This window comes from Eptatretus burgeri, unplaced genomic scaffold (assembly GCF_056783735.1).
Source record: "Eptatretus burgeri isolate ZD-2024b unplaced genomic scaffold, Ebu_testis_v1 Ebu_testis_scaffold_3166, whole genome shotgun sequence".
In the NCBI taxonomy this organism is placed as follows: Eukaryota; Metazoa; Chordata; class Myxini; order Myxiniformes; family Myxinidae; genus Eptatretus; species Eptatretus burgeri.
This window is the reverse complement of record NW_028225114.1, coordinates 271,350-294,000: the sequence shown is the minus strand read 5'-3', so window position 1 is coordinate 294,000 and position 22,651 is coordinate 271,350. Positions and strand designations below refer to the sequence as shown.

The window sequence follows — 22,651 nt, the reverse complement described above, 5'->3', positions numbered from 1 at the left end:
GCGTGGTGTTGATGTGGTGCAGGCATGATGGGCCGAATGTCCTCCACCTGTGTCGAATTTCCTTGTGTGTGTCCTTGAGAGCGAACGCGAGATCGAGAGCACGTGGAAACCGAAAGGATGAAGTGCGCATGCGCGAAGGGAGGTGAAGAGTGAAAGGTCAAGAAAGAAGAGTTCCTCGCCCCTCCCCATTCACCACCCTTCGAGCCCCGCCCACACCCTTTCCAGGCCAATCACACCCATCACGGAATGTTGGTGTGAAAGTGCAAAGGTTATTCATGTTCAGCGATGGACCAATAGGAAGCCTTGGTGCCACTATCACTTCGACGTGTGATGTTCATCCTTTGGCTTATTCTGTTCTGAATTCAAACCGTCATCACGTCTCATTGTGGTAAAGCCGTTTATGTTTTATACATTCGAAAGCACCACAAATAAATAATATCTGTTCCCGACCAAGGAAGTTCAACACAGGAGAAAGACATGAGGCCCCGGGGGTAGTGCACGGTGCATGTTGGAGGTTTCTCACCCAAGAACCACCTTCACCCACTCCACCCGAGAAAGAAACGAGAGTAATTCGACTGCGCGTAGTCGACGGGTGTGCCTCCGCTCTCCTGCACAAACACTTGAGTATTTACATATTTGACCCTTGACCTTTATCATATCTGACCCAAAATCTAATCAATTAATTGCCCTGTCTTACTTTACCTTCGTACCAAGTTTGATGAAATTCTGTCCAATATTTCTTGAGTTAGGGCATAAACAGTAAAATTTCAGAGTTTGACCTTGACCTTTGACCCTTGACCTTTACCACATCTGGCCCAAAATCTAATCTCTTAATTGCCCTGACTTACTTTAACTTTTTACCAAGTTTGATGAGATTCTACAATTCGCTTCTTGAGTTATCGTGTAAACGAAAATCCGGACGGACGAACGGATGGATGGACGGACAACCCGGAAACATAATGCCTCCGGCACCCTTTGTGCGGAGGCATAAAAAACGACAAAACAAAACAAAACCATTTTGTAATTATAATTACAAAAAGCGAGTGAAGTGTCGACATAATTACAAAATGGTTTTGTTTTGTTTTGTCGTTTTTTTCTGCCTCCGCACCAAGGGAGCCGGAGGCATGAACTTTCCGGGTTGTCCGTCCGTCCGTTCTTCCGTCTGGATTTTCATTTACGCGATAACTCAAGAAGCGAATTGTAGAATTTCATCAAACTTGGTAAAAAGGTAAAGTAAGACAGGGCAATTAAGAGATTAGATTTTGAGCCAGATGTGATAAAGGTCAACGGTCAAACTCTGAAATTTTACTGTTTATGCCCGAAATCAAGAAATATTGGACAGAATTTCATCAAACTTGGTACAAAGAACAAACAGAATCTGAATCTGTAGAGAAGTACATGGAACAGTGTGAATCGAATCCGTCTATATCTAGAGGTTCGTGTATGCAAATATGTGGATCACAGAGGGTTTGGAGGCGGACCTCGCGAATCTGACGCACAGCCATTGGACGGATAAAAAGTGGGCCTGCACGATTCCTGGTCCAAATTTCCCGACAGAATAACACATTCTCCGCCATCGACGTAATGTTCAGGAAGGTGGTGGAAAAGTTCGTGCGAAGGTGAAGTCTCGTTCTTCCTGTGCTGGGTCACAGTTTCCTGTGAGTCGTGTCCACAGACATCTCCGCAAAGGCAACTCAGCTCAGCACATCGGTGCCGGTGGTCCCACCGATCTGGCCGCTGTGCTCGAGTACTTGTGCGCGGAGATCCTGGAGCTCGCTGGCAACGCGGCCCGAGATAACAAGAAAAAGTCCACAATGACGACGACTTGAACCAAGTTTTCAGTCATGTGACGGTCATGCAAGGTGGTGTCCTGCCCAACATCCAAGCCGTGCTGCTCTCCAAGAAAAGCCAGGACAAGTAAACGCTCTGCCGCACACACAAGGCCCAAGACCTCTCCAGCTCTCTCACACACAACGGCTCTTTTCAGAGCCACTCAACCCTTCCCCAAATCGGCATCGGCGATACACGATCCACGTTTTCCACCAAACCCAGTGTTGTGTGTTGGGAAACCCTCACCTCGTACACCATACCCCCGTGTTTCCTTCACAATTCGTTCCCTCACTTCCAACAACAAATACACAACACTCAATGATCGAAGGATCAAGGACGATCCTTCGTATCCTTCGATCAAGGACGATCCGGGTAAAGCACATCTCGGGTCTCATCCACAAGGAAACCCGTGGAATTATCCAAGGAGTCAAGTTTGAATTGACAACACAAACATGAAACTTCTCAACAGAGGAGGATTTCCGTGCCAGGCCCTGTAGATATTGTTATGGTTTTCACCCGTTCAGCGTGCCCATTTTAACCTCGGGGCACTTTTCAGGTGAACAATCAACCAATGGGGGTATTTGTTTCTCCACGTATGCAATGAATGGGGGGGATGGAGACAAGACAGGAGCAAAAACCTACAGCCGATATCTATGTATTACGTACATGCACTTACAACATTTGTACTTACGGACAAGGCGCCACAGACTTTCATGCAAAAACCCAAGAAAGAAAAGACCCGGGCTCGTAAGCCTTGAATATTTCTCAGAGCCGGGATGACCGAAAGGCTCTGAGAGGCCGGACAGGTTACCTGCCACGCTCCTGGTTCGGCGACCCTCGGTGTCTCTGCCCGCACTCCGCTGGAATCCCCCCCGAAGCACATGGGTGGGGTAAAGCACATCTCGGGTCTCATCCACAAGGAAACCCGTGGAATTATCCAGGTGTTGCTGGAAAATTGTTATCCGCAATGCTGTTACCTGGACGGACTATGCCAAGCGAAAGACCGTTCCCGCCATGGATGTCTTGCTCGCTTTGAAGCGTCTGGGCCGTCCACTCTCCGGTTCAGCTTTCAATGAAAAGGGCAGCGGGAGGACCCGGCCTTGTGAAAATTGCATCTCGACAACCGAGGCCATTGGAAATACAATCACATGAAATACAATACAATACGTGTTAATTTTTTATCATGGTACTCGTACTCGACCTTCCGCCATTATCGACATTACCTGAACTGCACCTTAACATGAACCACCTTCCACATGGCATGATAAATGAACCCCAATAATTAATGGTCCTATCGAGGTTTCATTGAATCAAGCAAGCAGTTTGCTCCAGGTGGGGAAACAACAACCGCTTTGTTCCCCTCCAATGGCACAATCGTCACCATGGTGACCATAAAATTGGGCGCTCAGTCGGACTCATCGGCAGCACGGAAGCCTGAGACCTCCTCTGGACAATGATGCTGTCTGGATGGCGAAGTCCGATTACCGCTCTCAGCTTCTGAGAAAATAACAGAGCCCCATTAATTAATTGATTGATTCATTCATTCATTTATTGTAAGCCGGAGCCGAACATTGAGTACCTCGAGTGAACCAGGAAAGGTTCTCATCTTCAGGCAACGTCCCTCCATTCATCATCTGACGTGTGCTGACCGACAGATGACGCTCCTTGACAGGTTGAGAGAAATAAAGTTGCAATTTATGATATTTGAGCGCAATGTTGTTGTTCATCTTTCGGCTGCTCCCGTTAGGGGTCACCACAGCGGATCATCCGTTATGATCCGCATACTGATTTGGCACAGGTTTTACGCCGGATGCCCTTCCTGACGCAACCCTGGTCGCCTCTTACGACACAGGGATCAGGATTTGGGTTTCGACATGAATTCCGGGCTGCTCTACACCCTGCCCAGTGCAGAGCCCCCGTCCTCAAGCGATCCTCCAACCCAAGCCTCCGAGTAGCCAGATTACAGGCGCACGCCACTACGCCCGGTGATATTTGAGCGCAATCTCTGCGGAAATTTTTCAAATATGATTTTCAAAAGGAATTTATCTGCAAGCAGAGAAAACAAAAAACAAACATCAAACATTGCCCAACGTGGGGCTCGAACCCACGACCCTGGGATTAAAAGTCCCATGCTCTACCGACTGAGCTAGCCGGGCAGACATAAGGACCTCCACCACTGAGAGTGAAGAATTAATGGTCCTTTCGAGGTTTCATTGAATCAAGCAAGCAGTTCTCTCCAGGTGGGGAAACAACAACCGCTTTGTTCCCCTAAATGGCACAATCGTCACCATGGTGACCATAAAATTGGGCGCTCAGTGGGACTCATCGGCAGCACGGAAGCCTGAGACCTCCTCTGGACATTGATGCTGTCTGGATGGCGAAGTCTGATTACCGCTCTCAGCTTCTGAGAAAATAACAGAGCCCCATTAATTAATTGATTGATTGATTCATTCAATTATTGTAAGCCGGAGCCGAACGTTGAGCACCTCGAGTGAACCAGGAAAGGTTCTCATCTTCAGGCAACGTCCCTCCATTCATCATCTGACATGTGCTGACCGACAGATGACGCTCCTTGACACGTTGAGAGAAATAAAGTTGCAATTTATGATATTTGAGCGCAATCTCTGCGGAAAATTTTCAAATATGATTTTCAAAAGGAATTTTCTGCAAGCAGAGAAAACAAAAAATAAACATCAAACATTGCCCAACGTGGGGCTCGAACCCACGACCCTGGGATTAAGAGTCCCATGCGCGAGCGACTGAGAGAGCCAGGGATACATAAGGACCTCCACCAATGAGAGTGAAGAATTAATGGTCCTTTCGAGGTTTCATTGAATCAAGCAAGCAGTTCTCTCCAGGTGGGGAAACAACAACCGCTTTGTTCCCCTCCAATGGCACAATCGTCACCATGGTGACCATAAAATTGGGCGCTCAGTCGGACTCTTTGGCAGCACGGAAGCCTGAGACCTCCTCTGGACAATGATGCTGTCTGCATGGCGAAGTCCGATTACCGCTCTCAGCTTCTGAGAAAATAACAGAGCCCCATTAATTAATTGATTGATTCATTCATTCATTTATTGTAAGCCGGAGCCGAACGTTGAGCACCTCGAGTGAACCAGGAAAGGTTCTCATCTTCAGGCAACGTCCCTCCATTCATCATCTGACGTGTGCTGACCGACAGATGACGCTCCTTGACACGTTGAGAGAAATAAAGTTGCAATTTATAATTTTTTTTTTTTTTTGCATACCTTGGTCGAGGCTCGTATGAGAGCTAACACAACTCACAGCAAGGAGGCATGAGACAAGAGGGGCGGGAGTGGAAGGGACAAAACAGTGGGGAACAGACACATTAGGTGAACTGTGGAAGGGAGAGGGATGGGGATGGGACGGGGAACATGGCGAAGAGAAGATGGACATTACAGGGACTTTCAGGAAGGAAAGCAGGAGAAATGAAGGAAGTGGGCTTGGGTGGATTATCGGGGGTAGAAAAGATCAAGGATTTGGATGGGGGAAGATAAGAGGTGGTGGTGAACAGCTGTTTTGAAAGCCTGGAGGGAAGAATGGGAAAGAATAGAGTGAGGAAGTTTATTCCAAAGGCGGGAAAAAAGAGGAATGAAAGAGTGAAGATGAGCAGTGATTCGTGATTTTGGTAGTTTTACCAGAAGGGGGTTGTTGGCGGACCTTGAGCGCCCTGTGGAAATGTGGTGGGGACAAATCGCAGAGAGAGCAGGGGGGGCAAGGCTGGAGAGGAGTTGGTAGAAGACAGAAAGACCACCGACCAACCTGCGGTGATTGAGTGAGAGGCCCAAAGACTCAGCTTCATTGCGGGAGATGCCGATGATCTTAAATGCCCTGGTTTTGACAGCGTGAAGCCGAGAAAGGTGGGAGGCAGGAGCACCAGCCCAGAGGGGAGAGCAGTACTCCATATTTGAGCGCGATCTCTGCGGAAAATTTTCAAATATGATTTTCAAACGGAATTTATCTGCAAGCAGAGAATACAAAAAATAAACATCAAACATTGCCCAACGTGGGGCTCGAACCCACGACCCTGGGATTAAAAGTCCCATGCTCTACCGACTGAGCTTGCCAGGCAGACATAAGGACCTCCACCACTGAGAGTGAAGAATTAATGGTCCTTTCGAGGTTTCATTGAATCAAGCAAGCAGTTCTCTCCAGGTGGGGAAACAACAACCGCTTTGTTCCCCTCCAATGGCACAATCGTCACCATGGTGACCATAAAATTGGGCGCTCAGTAGGACTCATCGGCAGCACGGAAGCCTGAGACCTCCTCTGGACAATGATGCTGTCTGCATGGCGAAGTCCGATTACCGCTCTCAGCTTCTGAGAAAATAACAGAGCCCCATTAATTAATTGATTGATTCATTCATTCATTTATTGTAAGCCGGAGCCGAACATTGAGTACCTCGAGTGAACCAGGAAAGGTTCTCATCTTCAGGCAACGTCCCTCCATTCATCATCTGACGTGTGCTGACCGACAGATGACGCTCCTTGACACGTTGAGAGAAATAAAGTTGCAATTTATGATATTTGAGCGCGATCTCTGCGGAAAATTTTCAAATATGATTTTCAAAAGGAATTTATCTGCAAGCAGAGAAAACAAAAAATAAACATCAAACATTGCCCAACGTGGGGCTCGAACCCACGACCCTGGGATTAAGAGTCCCATGCTCTACCGACTGAGCTAGCCAGGCAGACATAAGGACCTCCACCACTGAGAGTGAAGAAGGTTATGTTTTCACTCCTTTCTGTTTGTGTGTGCAGGATATCTCAAATATCCAGATGAAATTTTGTTGACAGGTTGGGTGTGTGACAAGGACGAAATTATTCGATTTTGGTGAAGATCCGGATCCAAGTACTAGAATTTTTTTCAGTGATTCTTCACCATTGAGAGATAGCATGGTATATCGCCCCCCCACCCCCCCTACATGCAGGTGAAGAGAGATTTTCCTGACGCTCATCTTGCAAGGAGTGGAGGAGACCAACGGGCCGACTCCGCGCCTCGTGGTTGCAGCAGGTTGATCGGTATCTCAAGGAGATGGGGATTGGAGATGGGCCAGGCATCTGCCCGGGGGATGGCCATACTGAGGCCCCTTACCTGGAGTGGCGGCGGAAAGTGGATGCAGCGACGCGCTGCTCCGGGGCATGCTCCCACACCTGACCAGACCTGAGAGATCGGGCGAAACTTATACACAGCACGATATCTCAAGAAGTTGTGGAGAGATTCAGATGAAAGTTGGTGGACACGTTGGGTGTGTGACGAGGAAGAATCGATTCAATTTTGGTGCCCATCCGGGTCCGGATCTGGATATGAGAATTATTTAATTTTTTCGGTGCTTCTTCAACATTGAGAGATTGGGCTCAAAAACGATGAAGTTAAGTCTTTGTCGTTCAGTAAACGCTCGAGAAGCACTGAGAGGGTGGAGGGTGCAAGACCAGAAATGAGACAGAAGAACACAGAGATCACCGACGTGTTGGCGATGGCGAAGTGAGAGGCCCATAGACTCAGCTTCCTCACAAGAGATTCCAATTATTATCTTGAAAACTTTTTTTCCCACGGCATTATGTTGAGCAAGACGTGAGGCAGGGGCCCCAAATCCACCTTCAAATTCCCTGATTTCCTTCCTGAAAGTCCCTGTCGTGTCCATCTTGTTTTCCTTGTGTGCCACTCCCCTACTCCATCCCTCTCCCTCCGTAAGAGAGAGTTTAGTTCCGCAAGAGAACGCCCAGCAGGCACACAACGTTGTTGCAGCGTCCTGTTCTGGTTGTATCCTGATGTCAGAATTGGGTCGGTGGGAAGTTGTTTTTGCAACACCCATGACGTCAGATTTCAACGTTGTCACAACATTGAAGCATGACGTTAGTTTTCAACTTTATCACAACGTTCATAAAATGGAGTTTTTGTTGTTACCCTTTTGTTTGCACGCCAAAGAAACGAACATTGCAGTGCGTGACACCCTTCAGCTTCCAGCTTGATGGAGCCCTCGACCCCGTAGGTCTGGGGTCAGCGGACAACGCTGTTCCACCGGTGCCATTATCAAAACATTGTAGTTGTATTAGCAACATGATTATACGTTGCACACAGTAACACATAATGACCACAACTTGAAAACAACTGTAATTCATCATCATTTATTATCACGTATCACGCAGAGCATGAAGTAGATACCATTGCAATTGAGAAACATATACTAAAAATGGGGAATAAAAAGAAATACCACATGGGTAAAAGTCGTAAATACCTTTTTGACAAATTCACTTTGTGCAAAGTACAGTTAACAATTCAAATTCAGAAAGTTTTGCTCCAGAGAGGAACTGTGGAGCTTCTCTCTCAAATATAATTGACTGCACAAAGGCACCTTGCAGTACAACAACATCATCATGCAGTGTTAGTAAAACTCAAGCCTGGTGTTGGCTTTGTGGTTAGGGTGGTGGCTTGGAATCCTAGGGTCCTGAGTTCAAGACCCGTTGGCTTTGTGGTTAGGGTGGTGGCTTGGAATCCTAGGGTCCTGAGTTCAAGCCCCGTTGGCTTTGTGGTTAGGGTGGTGGCTTGGAATCCTAGGGTCCTGAGTTCAAGCCCCGTTGGCTTTGTGGTTAGGGTGGTGGCTTGGAATCCTAGGGTCCTGAGTTCAAGCCCCGTTGGCTTTGGAGAGAGAGAGTAAAACTGCAGATAATTCTATCCTTGCGTACATTATGGGCATTAGGAGCATAAAAGGTATTGACAGATAACTTACTTTTATATAAAATGTAATTAAAAGTTTTAGCTACTGATGGCATACCACCCATTGTTACAAGATTCATAATTAAGCAACCTCAGGTAAGAATTATGAGAAGACGAAGAACCACATATAAATTTTGCTCTATGACATAATAGTTGACATTCAATTGGTAGAAATTCAGCAATGACTGGTAAAAGAGTACAACGTGGGTCCCACTTGGGAAGTCAAACACCTTTCTGAGAGAATTTCTCCATGATATATATATATATATATATATATATATATATATATATATATATATATATATATATATATATATATATATATATATATATATATATTTTAGAAATATTTTACTTGTTATGTCCCACAGCGGGCATCAATAGAATGAGGTGCAAAAAGACTTAAACAGATGATACTTGACATGATATTAACAGTGCTTAAAATTATATAAAACTGAATTACAATCAGGCAAATCAATGAGACCAAATATATATATATATATATATATATATATGTGTGTGTGTGTGTGTGTGTGTGTGTGTGTGTGTGTGTGTGTGTGTGTGTGTGTGTGTGTGTGTGTGTGTGTGTCTGTGACTGCTGTTTCTCGACAACCACTGGTCCGATCTAATTGAAACTTGCCAGGTATATTGCTGGGGACCTGAGGATGTGCCTTTTCAAGGTTTGATATTAATCGGACAAGAGCTTCCCAAGTTATGGCCATTTATTTACCAACCAATGACAAGACACGTTGTTGCGTGGGCGTGGCCGATGGGGGAAGGGAAGCTCAGCCGCGCTCCCCATTACGGGTTACAACGTACGGACTTCCGGAGAGTGATGACTTCATGTATTCTAATAATTTCTCGATTTCTTATGCGCATTTACAGATATACACAATGCTCCAAGTTATGATCGTTTTCATATTAGACGGTGCATAAATTTCAGTAACATCAGAGTGAGCTGGTATGCTCCAAACCAGGAAGTAAATTTTTTTCTCTCATCTCTTCTCTTTTTGTTTTTCCTTGCGACGACATTGCGAAAAGGTAAAATACGTTGGCGCTAATTGAATAATTGACCATTAAAACCTAAATTGCGAATCATCGTAACTGTGATATGCGAACTTCCGCGCCACGCAGGTACGGGCAAGCGAGAGCGAGTAAACGGCCTGTGTGGTTGTTCTTTCTTGCTCGCGGTTGGAATATTTATTTATTATTATTATTATTTTTTTACGGGCACGTACTCATAGGAATAAATGCATCATCATCTTCCATGATTAGAGCAATATATGCATCATCATCTTCCATGATTATCGGAATATATGCATCATCATCTTCTATGATTATTGGAATGTATGCATCATCATCATCCATGATTATCAGAATATATGCATCATCATCTTCTATGATTATTGGAATGTATGCATCATCATCTTCCATGATTATTGGAATGTATGCATCATCATCATCCATGATTATTGGAATATATGCATCATCATCATCCATGATTATCTGAATATATGCATCATCATCTTCCATGATTATAGGAATATATGCATCATCCTCTACCATGATAATCGGAATATATGCATCATCATCATCCATGATTATTGGAATGTATGCATCATCATCCTCCATGATTATCTGAATATATGCATCATCATCTTCCATGATTATAGGAATATATGCATCATCCTCTACCATGATAATCGGAATATATGCATCATCATCATCCATGATTATCGGAATATATGCATCATCATCGTCCATGATTGCAGGAATATATGCATCATCATCATCCATGATTATAGGAGTATATGCATCATCATCTTCCATGATTATAGCAAGATATTCATCATCATCTTCCATGATTATAGGAATATATTTCATCATCATCATCGATGATTATTGGAATATATGCATCATCATCTTCCATGATTAGAGGAATATATGCATCATCATCCTCCATGATTATAGGAATATATGCATCATCATCATCCATGATTATAGGAATATATGCATCATCATCTTCCATGATTAGAGGAATATATGCATCATCATCCTCCATGATTATAGGAATATATGCATCATCATCATCCATGATTATGGGAATATATGCATCATCATCATCATCCATGATTATTGGAATATATGCATCATCTTCCATGATTATAGGAATATATGCATCATCATCTTCCATGATTATAGGAATATATGCATCATCATCTTCCATGATTATAGGAATATATGCCTCATCATCATCCATGATTATAAGAATATCATCTTCCATCATCATCATCTTCCATGATTATAGGAATATATGCCTCATCATCTTCCATGATTATAGGAATATATGCCTCATCATCTTCCATGATTATAGGAATACTAGCAGGGATACCCGTGCTCCGCACAGGAATCCCGTGGATGACGGCGGGTCTGAAGGAGTATATGTCACAGTTAATTGTAAAATTGTAGAGGCTGCCATACATACACACACACACTGACGCACACACAAACACACACACACACACACACTGACGCACACACATGGACACGCACACACACACACACACACACACACACACACACACACACACACACACACACACACACTGACGCCCACACATAGACACACACACACATACACTGACACACACACATAGACACACACACATACACTGACACGCACACACAAACACATAGACACACATACACACACACATACACTGACACGCACACACAAACACATAGACACACACACACACACACACACACACACACACACACACACACACACACACACACACACACACACACACACACACACACACTGACGCAACACAAACACAGAGACACACACACATACACTGACGCACACACATACACACACACACACACACACACACACACACACACACACACACACACACACACACACACACACACACACACACACATACACAAACACACTTTTAATAGTGTGGATACAATATTCACAACATATTAATCGAACCCGATCGTGTTTATACACCGCACAGCATTTAAAAGCGAACGTAGTGAGCTTCATACTCAACGCGTGCACATTAGAGAATAGTAAACAACAACAACAACAACAACAACAACAACACAATACCCTGGCAATTTGGAATCCGTGTCGTCGGCTATGACCCTTTTGTTTCCGGTTTTTGTCATGGGGAATGATGCGTCCCTGGAGATTAAGGCATCGTCGTAGACATGAAAGACCCAAATATCAGACATGGTGAATATTTCCTCCACTGATTTTAATAAAGATATCTCCCGCATCATAAAAAAATAATTCTTAATCGTGATTTACATTATTTGATCGCTGATCCCGAATCCAGGCAGAAGTGACGTAAAAACGTTATAAAGTAACAATAAAAATGGTTTTTATAACCATGGTTATAACAATAATGAACAAAGAAAATGTTAATAAAATATGACTTACAGATGATTATTATATCATTATACAGTATAATATACATACGGTCATTTTTGCAAGTGTGTTGAATGCATAAGTCATAATTCGGAAACCGGGAAGTCGGAAGTCATTGTCTTCAATTGACTGTAGTATTAATGTCTCATTCTCCAGCAAATTCCGTTGGTCCCATGTCAATCGGCTGAACTTGAAAAATTAACGTTACGAAATCAGGTGATGACGTCATAATTCGGAAACCGGAAGTACAATTATTTTACATCGGGACACTCCCGCGTCCATGTTCTGTCAGCATGTGAAGTTTGGTGAGGATCAGTCCAGTACTTTTCGCGTGCATGGGTCACAGACAAACACACACACAGACACACACACAGACACACAGACAAACACACACACAGACACACTTTCAACTTTATATATATAGATTATATCTCACCTGTACCCTTGATTATTATTTATTATATCTCACCTGTACCCTTGATTATTATTTATTATATCTCACCTGTACCCTTGATTATTATTTATTATATCTCACCTGTACCCTTGATTATTATTTATTATATCTCACCTGTACCCTTGATAATAATTATTTATTATATCTCACCTGTACCCTTGATTATTATTTATTATATCTCACCTGTACCCTTGATTATTATTTATTATATCTCACCTGTACCCTTGATTATTATTTATTATATCTCACCTGTACCCTTGATTATTATTTATTATATCTCACCTGTACCCTTGATAATAATTATTTATTATATCTCACCTGTACCCTTGATTATTATTTATTATATCTCACCTGTACCCTTGATAATAATTATTTATTATATCTCACCTGTACCCTTGATTATTATTTATTATATCTCACCTGTAGCCTTGTTTATTATTTATTATATCTCACCTGTACCCTTGATAATAATTATTTATTATATCTCACCTGTACCCTTGATTATTATTTATTATATCTCACCTGCAACCTTGATTATTATTTATTATATCTCACCTGCACCCTTGTTTATTATTTATTATATCTCACCTGTACCCTTGATAATAATTATTTATTATATCTCACCTGTACCCTTGATTATTATTTATTATATCTCACCTGTACCCTTGATAATAATTATTTATGATATCTCACCTGTAACCTTGATTATTATTTATTATATCTCACCTGTACCCTTGATAATAATTATTTATGATATCTCACCTGTAACCTTGATTATTATTTATTATATCTCACCTGTAGCCTTATTTATTATTTATTATATCTCACCTGTACCCTTGTTTTTTATTTATGATATCTCACCTGTATCCTTGTTTATTATTTATTATATCTCACCTGTACCCTTGTTTATTATTTATTATATCTCACCTGTACCCTTGTTTATTATTTATTATATCTCACCTGTACCCTTGTTTATTATTTATTATATCTCACCTGTATCCTTGTTTATTATTTATTATATCTCACCTGTAGCCTTGTTTATTATTTATTATATCTCACCTGTACCCTTGTTTATTATTTATTATATCTCACCTGTAGCCTTGTTTATTATTTATTATATCTCACCTGTATGCACCTTTTCCTTTTGTTTTCCCACAATGGTCACAGTGTCGACCATAGTGACTCGGGGACACTCCCGTCCACTCGGACAGGACAATACCTCTTCGTCCATGTCCTGCATCTTGATGGTCTCACACGCAACCACGGACGGGCCCTCCTCCAAGCGTTCTTGGTGCAACCCAGTGGACCTTCTACGTCTCCACCACCGCCGGTCACCGGTGTACGTGGTGGGGGAGAGTCTGATTGTATTGGGACCGGCGGCAGGAGGGGCCAGGACGGCCAAAAGTCAGGCACGACCCCCGAGTCAGTCGGGGACTCCACTAACATCCCGGGCTCATCATAATCCGCAGCGGTACTTCTCGCAGCATCGAACGCCACCACGGACCCAGGCTGCAGGACCGGGTCGTGCCCCGAATGCAGGTCGAACGGCGCGATGTCGGACAACGATGTTAAGAGAGCAGTCTTCGGTCCCACTGTCCGCCCTTGGGAACTGCTGTGTGGACCATCCGACATCTCCACCAGGGTGTCCGCTTTGCATCACGAATCGGCTTTGACGAATTCGTCGTGTAGAGAACTGAATGAACAAACCGTGTGACGAATCGGCTTTGACGAATTCGTCGTGTAGAGAACTGAATGAACAAACCGTGTGACGAATCGGCTTTGACGAATTCGTCGTGTAGAGAACTGAATGAACAAACCGTGTGACGAATCGGCTTTGACGAACGTAACCGATGTTCAGCGAGATGGACGGTGACGTCACGCACGTCACCCTCTCGTTTTCTCCTGATTCCTTCTCGTGGGACCGAGTTGTGTAATCAACACGTGATTGTCTCCACAGAGTGAACTGGGACACTAAACACCAATCATTGCTTAATGGAGAATTATTTACACAAAACTATATAAAGCGAACGATTCGATGCCTTTGAGAGGAAAGATCAGGTGTGTGTCACCATGGTGAGTGTGTGAAGCCCACGATCTGTTTGTCTCCGACCGCCTCCTCTCTGGTCGTGCATCCTCCGCTGTGTCCGCGCTTTGTCCCACCTCACCCCATGTCTTTAATTAATAATTTCCATGTGTCACGTGGACAATAAAAATGAATTAATGAATCATAAACATCCATCCCCGTGTGGTCGTCATCGAGGATTTAAACAGTGGAGAGTCAGAATGTCACATTCAGACATTTTACTCTTCCTTCGTTGTTTCCTCGACACGTTCGTTGTTACTTACTAGTAAAACGTTTCAGTAGTTGTAACTAGTCGGATTCAGTGACGACGCGGATTTGTTAAAACGTTTTACTCTCTCGTGCTCCGCAGACTAAGCCGCGTGACGTCACTAAATCTAGTTCCGTGTCACGTGACCGAAGAAGAAGAATCCCGTTTCGCGGCCTGTTCGTGTTGGGTTATTCCCGCCCCACCAAGACCGAACCATGACGGTAAGTTCGGATCGTCGTGACTCTTTCACCCGGCCGAGTATGATCACAGAGTCGAACGAAGGCAGGACGAGCACTGGGGCTTTTGGTTGCATTTTGCACTCAAGAGTTTAAAATACATTTGCAGTATTTTAAGGGACGAGCTTGGATTCTCAGAGCCAGCAGGAATGGAATTAGTAAATGTTCTACTATGGGCCAAATATGACCATTTGTACCACGTCACACCACTTCTCACAGCTCTCTTCCCCCTCCCCAGAGGAAATGAGTCTAAACTGAAGAAAAAAACAACAATGGATTGTGGTGTTTATGTATAGTAGTGCAGACACGACGGGCCAAATGGCCACCTCCTGCGTCAAAGCTCCTTTACTTTCCGTTTACTTGTATTTCTTCTCGGAGAGCATCTTGGTTTTCCCGAGGTGGGCGTGTTTATTGGTGGTGGGCGTGTCCACGTGTGATGAGCGTGTTTATTGGTGGTGGGCGTGTCCATGTGTGGTGGGCGTGTTTATTGGTGGTGGGCGTGTCCACGTGTGATGGGCGTGTTTATTGGTGGTGGGCGTGTCCATGTGTGATGGGCGTGTTTATTGGTGGTGGGCGTGTCGACGTGTGATGGGCGTGTTTATTGGTGGTGGGCGTGTCCACGTGTGATGGGCGTGTTTATTGGTGGTGGGCGTGTCCACGTGTGATGGGCGTGTTTATTGGTGGTGGGCGTGTCCATGTGTGATGGGCGTCTTTATTGGTGGTGGGCGTGTCCATGTGTGATGAGCATGTTTATTGGTGGTGGGCGTGTCCACGTGTGATGGGCGTGTTTATTGGTGGTGGGCGTGTCTCCGCGTGCTGGGCGTGCTTATTGGTGGTGGTGGGCGTGTCCACGTGTGGTGGGCGTGTTTGTGGTGGTGGGCGTGTCCACGTGTGATGGGCGTGTTTATTGGTGGTGGGCGTGTCTCCGTGTGGTGGGCGTGTTTATTGGTGGTGGGCGTGTCCACGTGTGGTGGGCGTGTTTATTGGTGGTGGGCGTGTCCACGTGTGGTGGGCGTGTTTATTGGTGGTGGGCGGGTCCACGCGTGGTGTGCGTGTTTATTGGTGGTGGGCGTGCCGACGTGTGATGGGCGTGTTTATTGGTGGTGGGCGTGGCCACGTGTGATGGGCGTGTTTATTGGTGGTGGGCGTGTCCACGTGTGATGGGCGTGTTTATTGGTGGTGGGCGGGTCCATGGGTGATGGGCGTCTTTATTGGTGGGGGGCGTGTCCATGTGTGATGTGCATGTTTGTTGGTGGTGGTCGTGTCCTCGTGTGATGGGCGTGTTTATTGGTGGTGGGCGTGTCTCCGTGTGATGGGCGTGTTTATTGGTGGTGGGCGTGTCCATGTGTGATGGGCGTCTTTATTGGTGGTGGGCGTGTCCATGTGTGATGAGCATGTTTATTGGTGGTGGGCGTGTCCATGTGTGATGGGCGTGTTTATTGGTGGTGGGCGTGTCTCCGTGTGATGGGCGTGTTTATTGGTGGTGGGCGTGTCCACATGTGAAGGGCGTGTTTATTGGTGGTGGGCGTGTCCACATGTGAAGGGCGTGTTTATTGGTGGTGGGCGTGTCCATGTGTGATGGGCGTGTTTATTGGTGGTGGGCGTGTCCACGTGTGATGGGCGTGTTTATTGGTGGTGGGCGTGTCTCCGTGTGATGGGCGTGTTTATTGGTGGTGGGCGTGTCCATGTGTGATGGGCGTCTTTATTGGTGGTGGGCGTGTCCATGTGTGATGAGCATGTTTATTGGTGGTGGGCGTGTCCATGTGTGATGGGCGTGTTTATTGGTGGTGGGCGTGTCTCCGTGTGATGGGCGTGTTTATTGGTGGTGGGCGTGTCCACATGTGAAGGGCGTGTTTATTGGTGGTGGGCGTGTCCACATGTGAAGGGCGTGTTTATTGGTGGTGGGCGTGTCCATGTGTGATGGGCGTGTTTATTGGTGGTGGGCGTGTCCACATGTGAAGGGCGTGTTTATTGGTGGTGGGCGTGTCCACATGTGAAGGGCGTGTTTATTGGTGGTGGGCGTGTCCACATGTGAAGGGCGTGTTTATTGGTGGTGGGCGTGTCCACATGTGAAGGGCGTGTTTATTGGTGGTGGGCGTGTCCATGTGTGATGGGCGTGTTTATTGGTGGTGGGCGTGTTTATTGGTGGTGGGCGTGTCTCCGTGTGATGGGCGTGTTTATTGGTGGTGGGCGTGTCCACATGTGAAGGGCGTGTTTATTGGTGGTGGGCGTGTCCACATGTGAAGGGCGTGTTTATTGGTGGTGGGCGTGTCCATGTGTGATGGGCGTGTTTATTGGTGGTGGGCGTGTCCACATGTGAAGGGCGTGTTTATTGGTGGTGGGCGTGTCCACATGTGAAGGGCGTGTTTATTGGTGGTGGGCGTGTCCATGTGTGATGGGCGTGTTTATTGGTGGTGGGCGTGTTTATTGGTGGTGGGCGTGTCTCCGTGTGATGGGCGTGTTTATTGGTGGTGGGCGTGTCCACATGTGAAGAAGCGTGTTTATTGGTGGTGGGCGTGTCCACATGTGAAGGGCGTGTTTATTGGTGGTGGGCGTGTCCATGTGTGATGGGCGTGTTTATTGGTGGTGGGCGTGTCCACATGTGAAGGGCGTGTTTATTGGTGGTGGGCGTGTCCACGTGTGATGAGCGTGTTTATTGGTGGTGGGCGTGTCTCCGTGTGATGGGCGTGTTTATTGGTGGTGGGCGTGTCCACATGTGAAGGGCGTGTTTATTGGTGGTGGGCGTGTCCACATGTGAAGGGCGTGTTCATTGGTGGTGGGCGTGTCCACGTGTGATGAGCGTGTTTATTGGTGGTGGGCGTGTCTCCGTGTGATGGGCGTGTTTATTGGTGGTGGGCGTGTCCACGTGTGATGGGCGTGTTTATTGGTGGTGGGCGTGTCCACATGTGAAGGGCGTGTTTATTGGTGGTGGGCGTGTCCACATGTGAAGGGCGTGTTTATTGGTGGTGGGCGTGTCGACGTGTGATGGGCGTGTTCATTGGTGGTGGGCGTGTCCACGTGTGATGAGCGTGTTTATTGGTGGTGGGCGTGTCTCCGTGTGATGGGCGTGTTTATTGGTGGTGGGCGTGTCCACGTGTGATGGGCGTGTTTATTGGTGGTGGGCGTGTCCACATGTGAAGGGCGTGTTTATTGGTGAAGGGCGTGACCACGTGTGATGGGCGTGTTTATTGGTGGTGGGCGTGTCCACATGTGAAGGGCGTGTTCATTGGTGGTGGGCGTGTCCACGTGTGATGAGCGTGTTTATTGGTGGTGGGCGTGTCTCCGTGTGATGGGCGTGTTTATTGGTGGTGGGCGTGTCCACGTGTGATGGGCGTGTTTATTGGTGGTGGGCGTGTCCACGTGTGATGGGCGTGTTTATTGGTGGTGGGCGTGTCTCCGTGTGATGGGCGTGTTTATTGGTGGTGGGCGTGTCCACATGTGAAGGGCGTGTTTATTGGTGGTGGGCGTGTCCACATGTGAAGGGTGTGTTTATTGGTGGTGGGCGTGTCCATGTGTGATGGGCGTGTTTATTGGTGGTGGGCGTGTCCACATGTGAAGGGCGTGTTTATTGGTGGTGGGCGTGTCCACATGTGAAGGGCGTGTTTATTGGTGGTGGGCGTGTCCATGTGTGATGGGCGTGTTTATTGGTGGTGGGCGTGTTTATTGGTGGTGGGCGTGTCTCCGTGTGATGGGCGTGTTTATTGGTGGTGGGCGTGTCCACATGTGAAGGGCGTGTTTATTGGTGGTGGGCGTGTCGACGTGTGATGGGCGTGTTTATTGGTGGTGGGCGTGTCGACGTGTGATGGGCGTGTTTATTGGTGGTGGGCGTGTCCACGTGTGATGGGCGTGTTTATTGGTGGTGGGCGTGTCCACATGTGAAGGGCGTGTTTATTGGTGGTGGGCGTGTCAACGTGTGATGAGCGTGTTTATTGGTGGTGGGCGTGTCTCCGTGTGATGGGCGTGTTTATTGGTGGTGGGCGTGTCCACATGTGAAGGGCGTGTTTATTGGTGGTGGGCGTGTCCACATGTGAAGGGCGTGTTTATTGGTGGTGGGCGTGTCCATGTGCGATGGGCGTGTTTATTGGTGGTGGGCGTGTCTCCGTGTGATGGGCGTGTTTATTGGTGGTGGGCGTGTCGACGTGTGATGGGCGTGTTCATTGGTGGTGGGCGTGTCCACGTGTGATGAGCGTGTTTATTGGTGGTGGGCGTGTCTCCGTGTGATGGGCGTGTTTATTGGTGGTGGGCGTGTCCACGTGTGATGGGCGTGTTTATTGGTGGTGGGCGTGTCCACATGTGAAGGGCGTGTTTATTGGTGGTGGGCGTGTCCACATGTGAAGGGCGTGTTTATTGGTGGTGGGCGTGTCGACGTGTGATGGGCGTGTTCATTGGTGGTGGGCGTGTCCACGTGTGATGAGCGTGTTTATTGGTGGTGGGCGTGTCTCCGTGTGATGGGCGAGTTTATTGGTGGTGGGCGTGTCCACGTGTGATGGGCGTGTTTATTGGTGGTGGGCGTGTCCACGTGTGATGGGCGTGTTTATTGGTGGTGGGCGTGTCCACGTGTGATGGGCGTGTTTATTGGTGGTGGGCGTGTCCACGTGTGATGGGCGTGTTTATTGGTGGTGGGCGTGTCCATGTGTGATGGGCGTGTTTATTGGTGGTGGGCGTGTCGATGTGTGATGGGCGTGTTTATTGGTGGTGGGCGTGTCCATGTGTGATGGGCGTGTTTATTGGTGGTGGGCGTGTCCACGTGTGATGGGCGTGTTTATTGGTGGTGGGCGTGTCCATGTGTGATGGGCGTGTTTATTGGTGGTGGGCGTGTCCACGTGTGATGGGCGTGTTTATTGGTGGTGGGCGTGTCCACGTGTGATGGGCGTGTTTATTGGTGGTGGGCGTGTCGATGTGTGATGGGCGTGTTTATTGGTGGTGGGCGTGTCCACGTGTGATGGGCGTGTTTATTGGTGGTGGGCGTGTCCATGTGTGATGGGCGTGTTTATTGGTGGTGGGCGTGTCCACGTGTGATGGGCGTGTTTATTGGTGGTGGGCGTGTCCACGTGTGATGGGCGTGTTTATTGGTGGTGGGCGTGTCCACGTGTGATGGGCGTGTTTATTGGTGGTGGGCGTGTACATTCTCGGGGGGGGGGGGCTTGTTCAGGATTCCAGTTTCTTTGTGGATGTGTGGGCACAAATCGTTTTCCCCGTTATCTCCGACGGTGTCGCTGGTACGTAACGTGTGATTACTGTTTATTTAACGGCCGAGTGTTTCGGCCATGGCTGTATGGATTAGATTTACTTCCAACCATGAGACGCCACCATATGGTGCATTTCATGAAGAGCGTCGCGGTGCCATTGTGATGTAGACACCTGGTATGGAAATGTGACTACTGTGCGACTGTACATTATACATATCTGTCAATGGACCCGGGGAGGACGGTCGACCCTTGCCCCGCCTCCTCCACAAGGTGCTCTCTATAACGTGTTTGACCACATTCGGTGGGGGGGGGGGTCATGGCTCGAGTGCCTGGCTCCGCGTCTGGGACATCAGCGGTCCAAAGCACGGTCGTTGCAAAGACTTCAAAAATGGAATGTGCTGCTCTTCCTTGCTTGACGTTGAGCATTAAAAAAGGATAGAGCATGGACAAACGCAAACAATCATCGGTTGGTCATAATAGGCTTTGGCTTTGATGGGCCTCATGACTTCTTCCTGCGTTGACGTCCTCCTTTGATAACCTGACTCAGATGGTAAAAGCACGTTTTACCCTGTAAGCGACTGAGCACCTGTTCAAGTGTCCTCCATGATGTTTTTGAACACAGGTACTCCGAGAAAGTGAATGAAAACCCAATGATAGCTGACTTATAACTGTGTACACTCATGTATTTGGTTGCCATGGAAACGCATACAATACAATAAGATTTTCGAGATAATCTTTTTGAATTGATTTTTTTTTATTGACTGAACGAATCTTGTTGTTTGTGTATCCAGGGTTTTATGCTTTGTCTGGATTGTGCTTGATCAGAAAGCCGAAGGGTTGTTCTTAAATCAACATTATTTTTTTTCCAGCTTGTGTGAGATTCCATGACTCATGCTCAAATGACCGTGAACTTTGGCGTTTCCACAATGCACGAAATGTGCAACACACCTGATAGTCACAGCATGACGGATGGTCACTGAAGTTAATAATTTGCTGAATCGTAAACTCAAACATTACTCGACAATAACCTCACATCCACCATCCATTCATATGCTCAAACGTGTGCTTCGGACACCGATCCCCACCCAAACTCCATTCTCCTCTCTCCACACTGCCCATAAAACTACCCTCACTTCCTTTCTTTCACTATCTTCACTTCCTCTTTTTTTTTTTTTTCTCTTCCACGATCCTTCATTCTCCTCCTTTCTCAATGTTCATCTCGTTAATTTAGCAACTCGCATCCCTCCTTCTCTTCCTCCCTCATATGTAATAAGTCGATGACCCCTTGACATTTTGCTTTTTAGCTTCTTGGTTTTTTTTTTGTTTTTTTTTCTGAAGTCTTCTCATTTCAATGTAATTTTTCCCCAAAAAAGTATTTGTTTTTTCCCTTTTCTGAAAACTGGATTTTTGTAAAGAGTTTCAACATTTTGTTGTCTCATTCAGATCTCAACATGACTGACTCAAAACCCTTTGATGCGGAGAAAGACACTTGTGGAATTGTTTGCCTCAAATACCTGCTCTGTGTCTTCAACTTCATCTTCATTGTAAGTTCTGTTGATGTTGACTGTTGAGTGCTGGTGAAGTGTGGTGGAAGTGTATTTTCAAGTTGGTTTATTTGGTGTTGCCATCTGAGCTTGTACTTCTTGATTCCTGGATAAAAAGTTCAAATCATAAAGAACTTTATTTACCTCCGACATCTTCGAAGATGGATGGAGGTTACTGTTTTCACCCCTTTCTGTTTTTGTTTGTTTGTTTGTTTGTGAACAGTATTACGGAAAAACTCCTCGACGGATTTCGACGAAACTTGGTGGGGTGGGTTAGGTATGGGCCAAGGATCATGCCATTAAATTTTGGACTTGCCCCCCCCCCCAAAAAAAATTGTTAGAGAAAATTTTTTTTTTTTGCATTTCTACATGTTTTTAGTGATTTCCAACCCCCCCAAATTTTTTTATCCCCCCCCCTAAAGAAAAATAAAGAAATTTTATAGAGATTTTATATAATAAATTTTATATATTTTTATAAATAGAGAAAACTGGAGAAAAACAAAAAATAGAGAAATGCGGTTTTTGTCATAACGCGGTCAATTCTTGTCCGCTTTACATGAACCCAGCACCAAAATGTCGAGAATTTAATGCCCAATCTTGTGACACAATGACGTCATAACACATGTCACCGGTTGGAGTAAAATGTCGGGGGGGGGGTCACACCCTTGAAAAATATGCGGTTTTCGGCATAACTCAGTCAATTCTTATTCGATTTGCAAGAAACCAGCATCAAACGAGATTACCTTCTCTTGTTGAAACGTTGTATTCACCGAGCTTGCGAGTGAAGACTCGCCAAAACGACGTGAGTTGATTGTTGTTTAGTCCGTAGCCCCCGAAAGTTGGGGGGGGTCATGACATTATAGATATGTGGTTTGTGTCAT

The 22,651-nt window shown here is 46.2% G+C and overlaps 1 protein-coding gene, 3 non-coding genes and 1 pseudogene across 9 annotated transcripts in view; 2 read left to right on the top strand and 3 right to left on the bottom strand.

The window, feature by feature from the left end:
• Positions 1-22,651, top strand: part of LOC147006554 (CD151 antigen-like) — a 48,981-nt gene that overhangs the window by 1,751 nt on the left and 24,579 nt on the right. For 2 of the 6 annotated variants that reach the window (XR_015054777.1, XM_085868604.1), the window contains exons 1-3: positions 14,228-14,529; positions 14,904-15,022; positions 21,670-21,770. Coding sequence is in view for 5 of the 6 variants with exons in the window: in XM_085868604.1 (XP_085724730.1) it covers positions 14,507-14,529; positions 14,904-15,022; positions 21,670-21,770 (243 nt within the window). In the remaining variant the exon portion in view is untranslated. Of the gene's footprint in view, positions 1-14,227; positions 14,545-14,903; positions 15,023-21,669; positions 21,771-22,651 lie in introns of those variants that run through there. The other 4 variants (XM_085868605.1, XM_085868608.1, XM_085868606.1 and 1 more) reach the window with 4 other exon arrangements.
• On the top strand, positions 1,593-2,147 carry LOC147006558 (histone H2A.J-like; annotated as a pseudogene).
• On the bottom strand, positions 3,914-3,986 carry TRNAK-UUU (transfer RNA lysine (anticodon UUU)). The gene has a single exon. It is a non-coding gene; the product is annotated as a tRNA-Lys (tRNA).
• TRNAK-UUU (transfer RNA lysine (anticodon UUU)) lies at positions 5,850-5,922 on the bottom strand. Its single transcript has one exon. It is a non-coding gene; the product is annotated as a tRNA-Lys (tRNA).
• On the bottom strand, positions 6,470-6,542 carry TRNAK-CUU (transfer RNA lysine (anticodon CUU)). The gene has a single exon. It is a non-coding gene; the product is annotated as a tRNA-Lys (tRNA).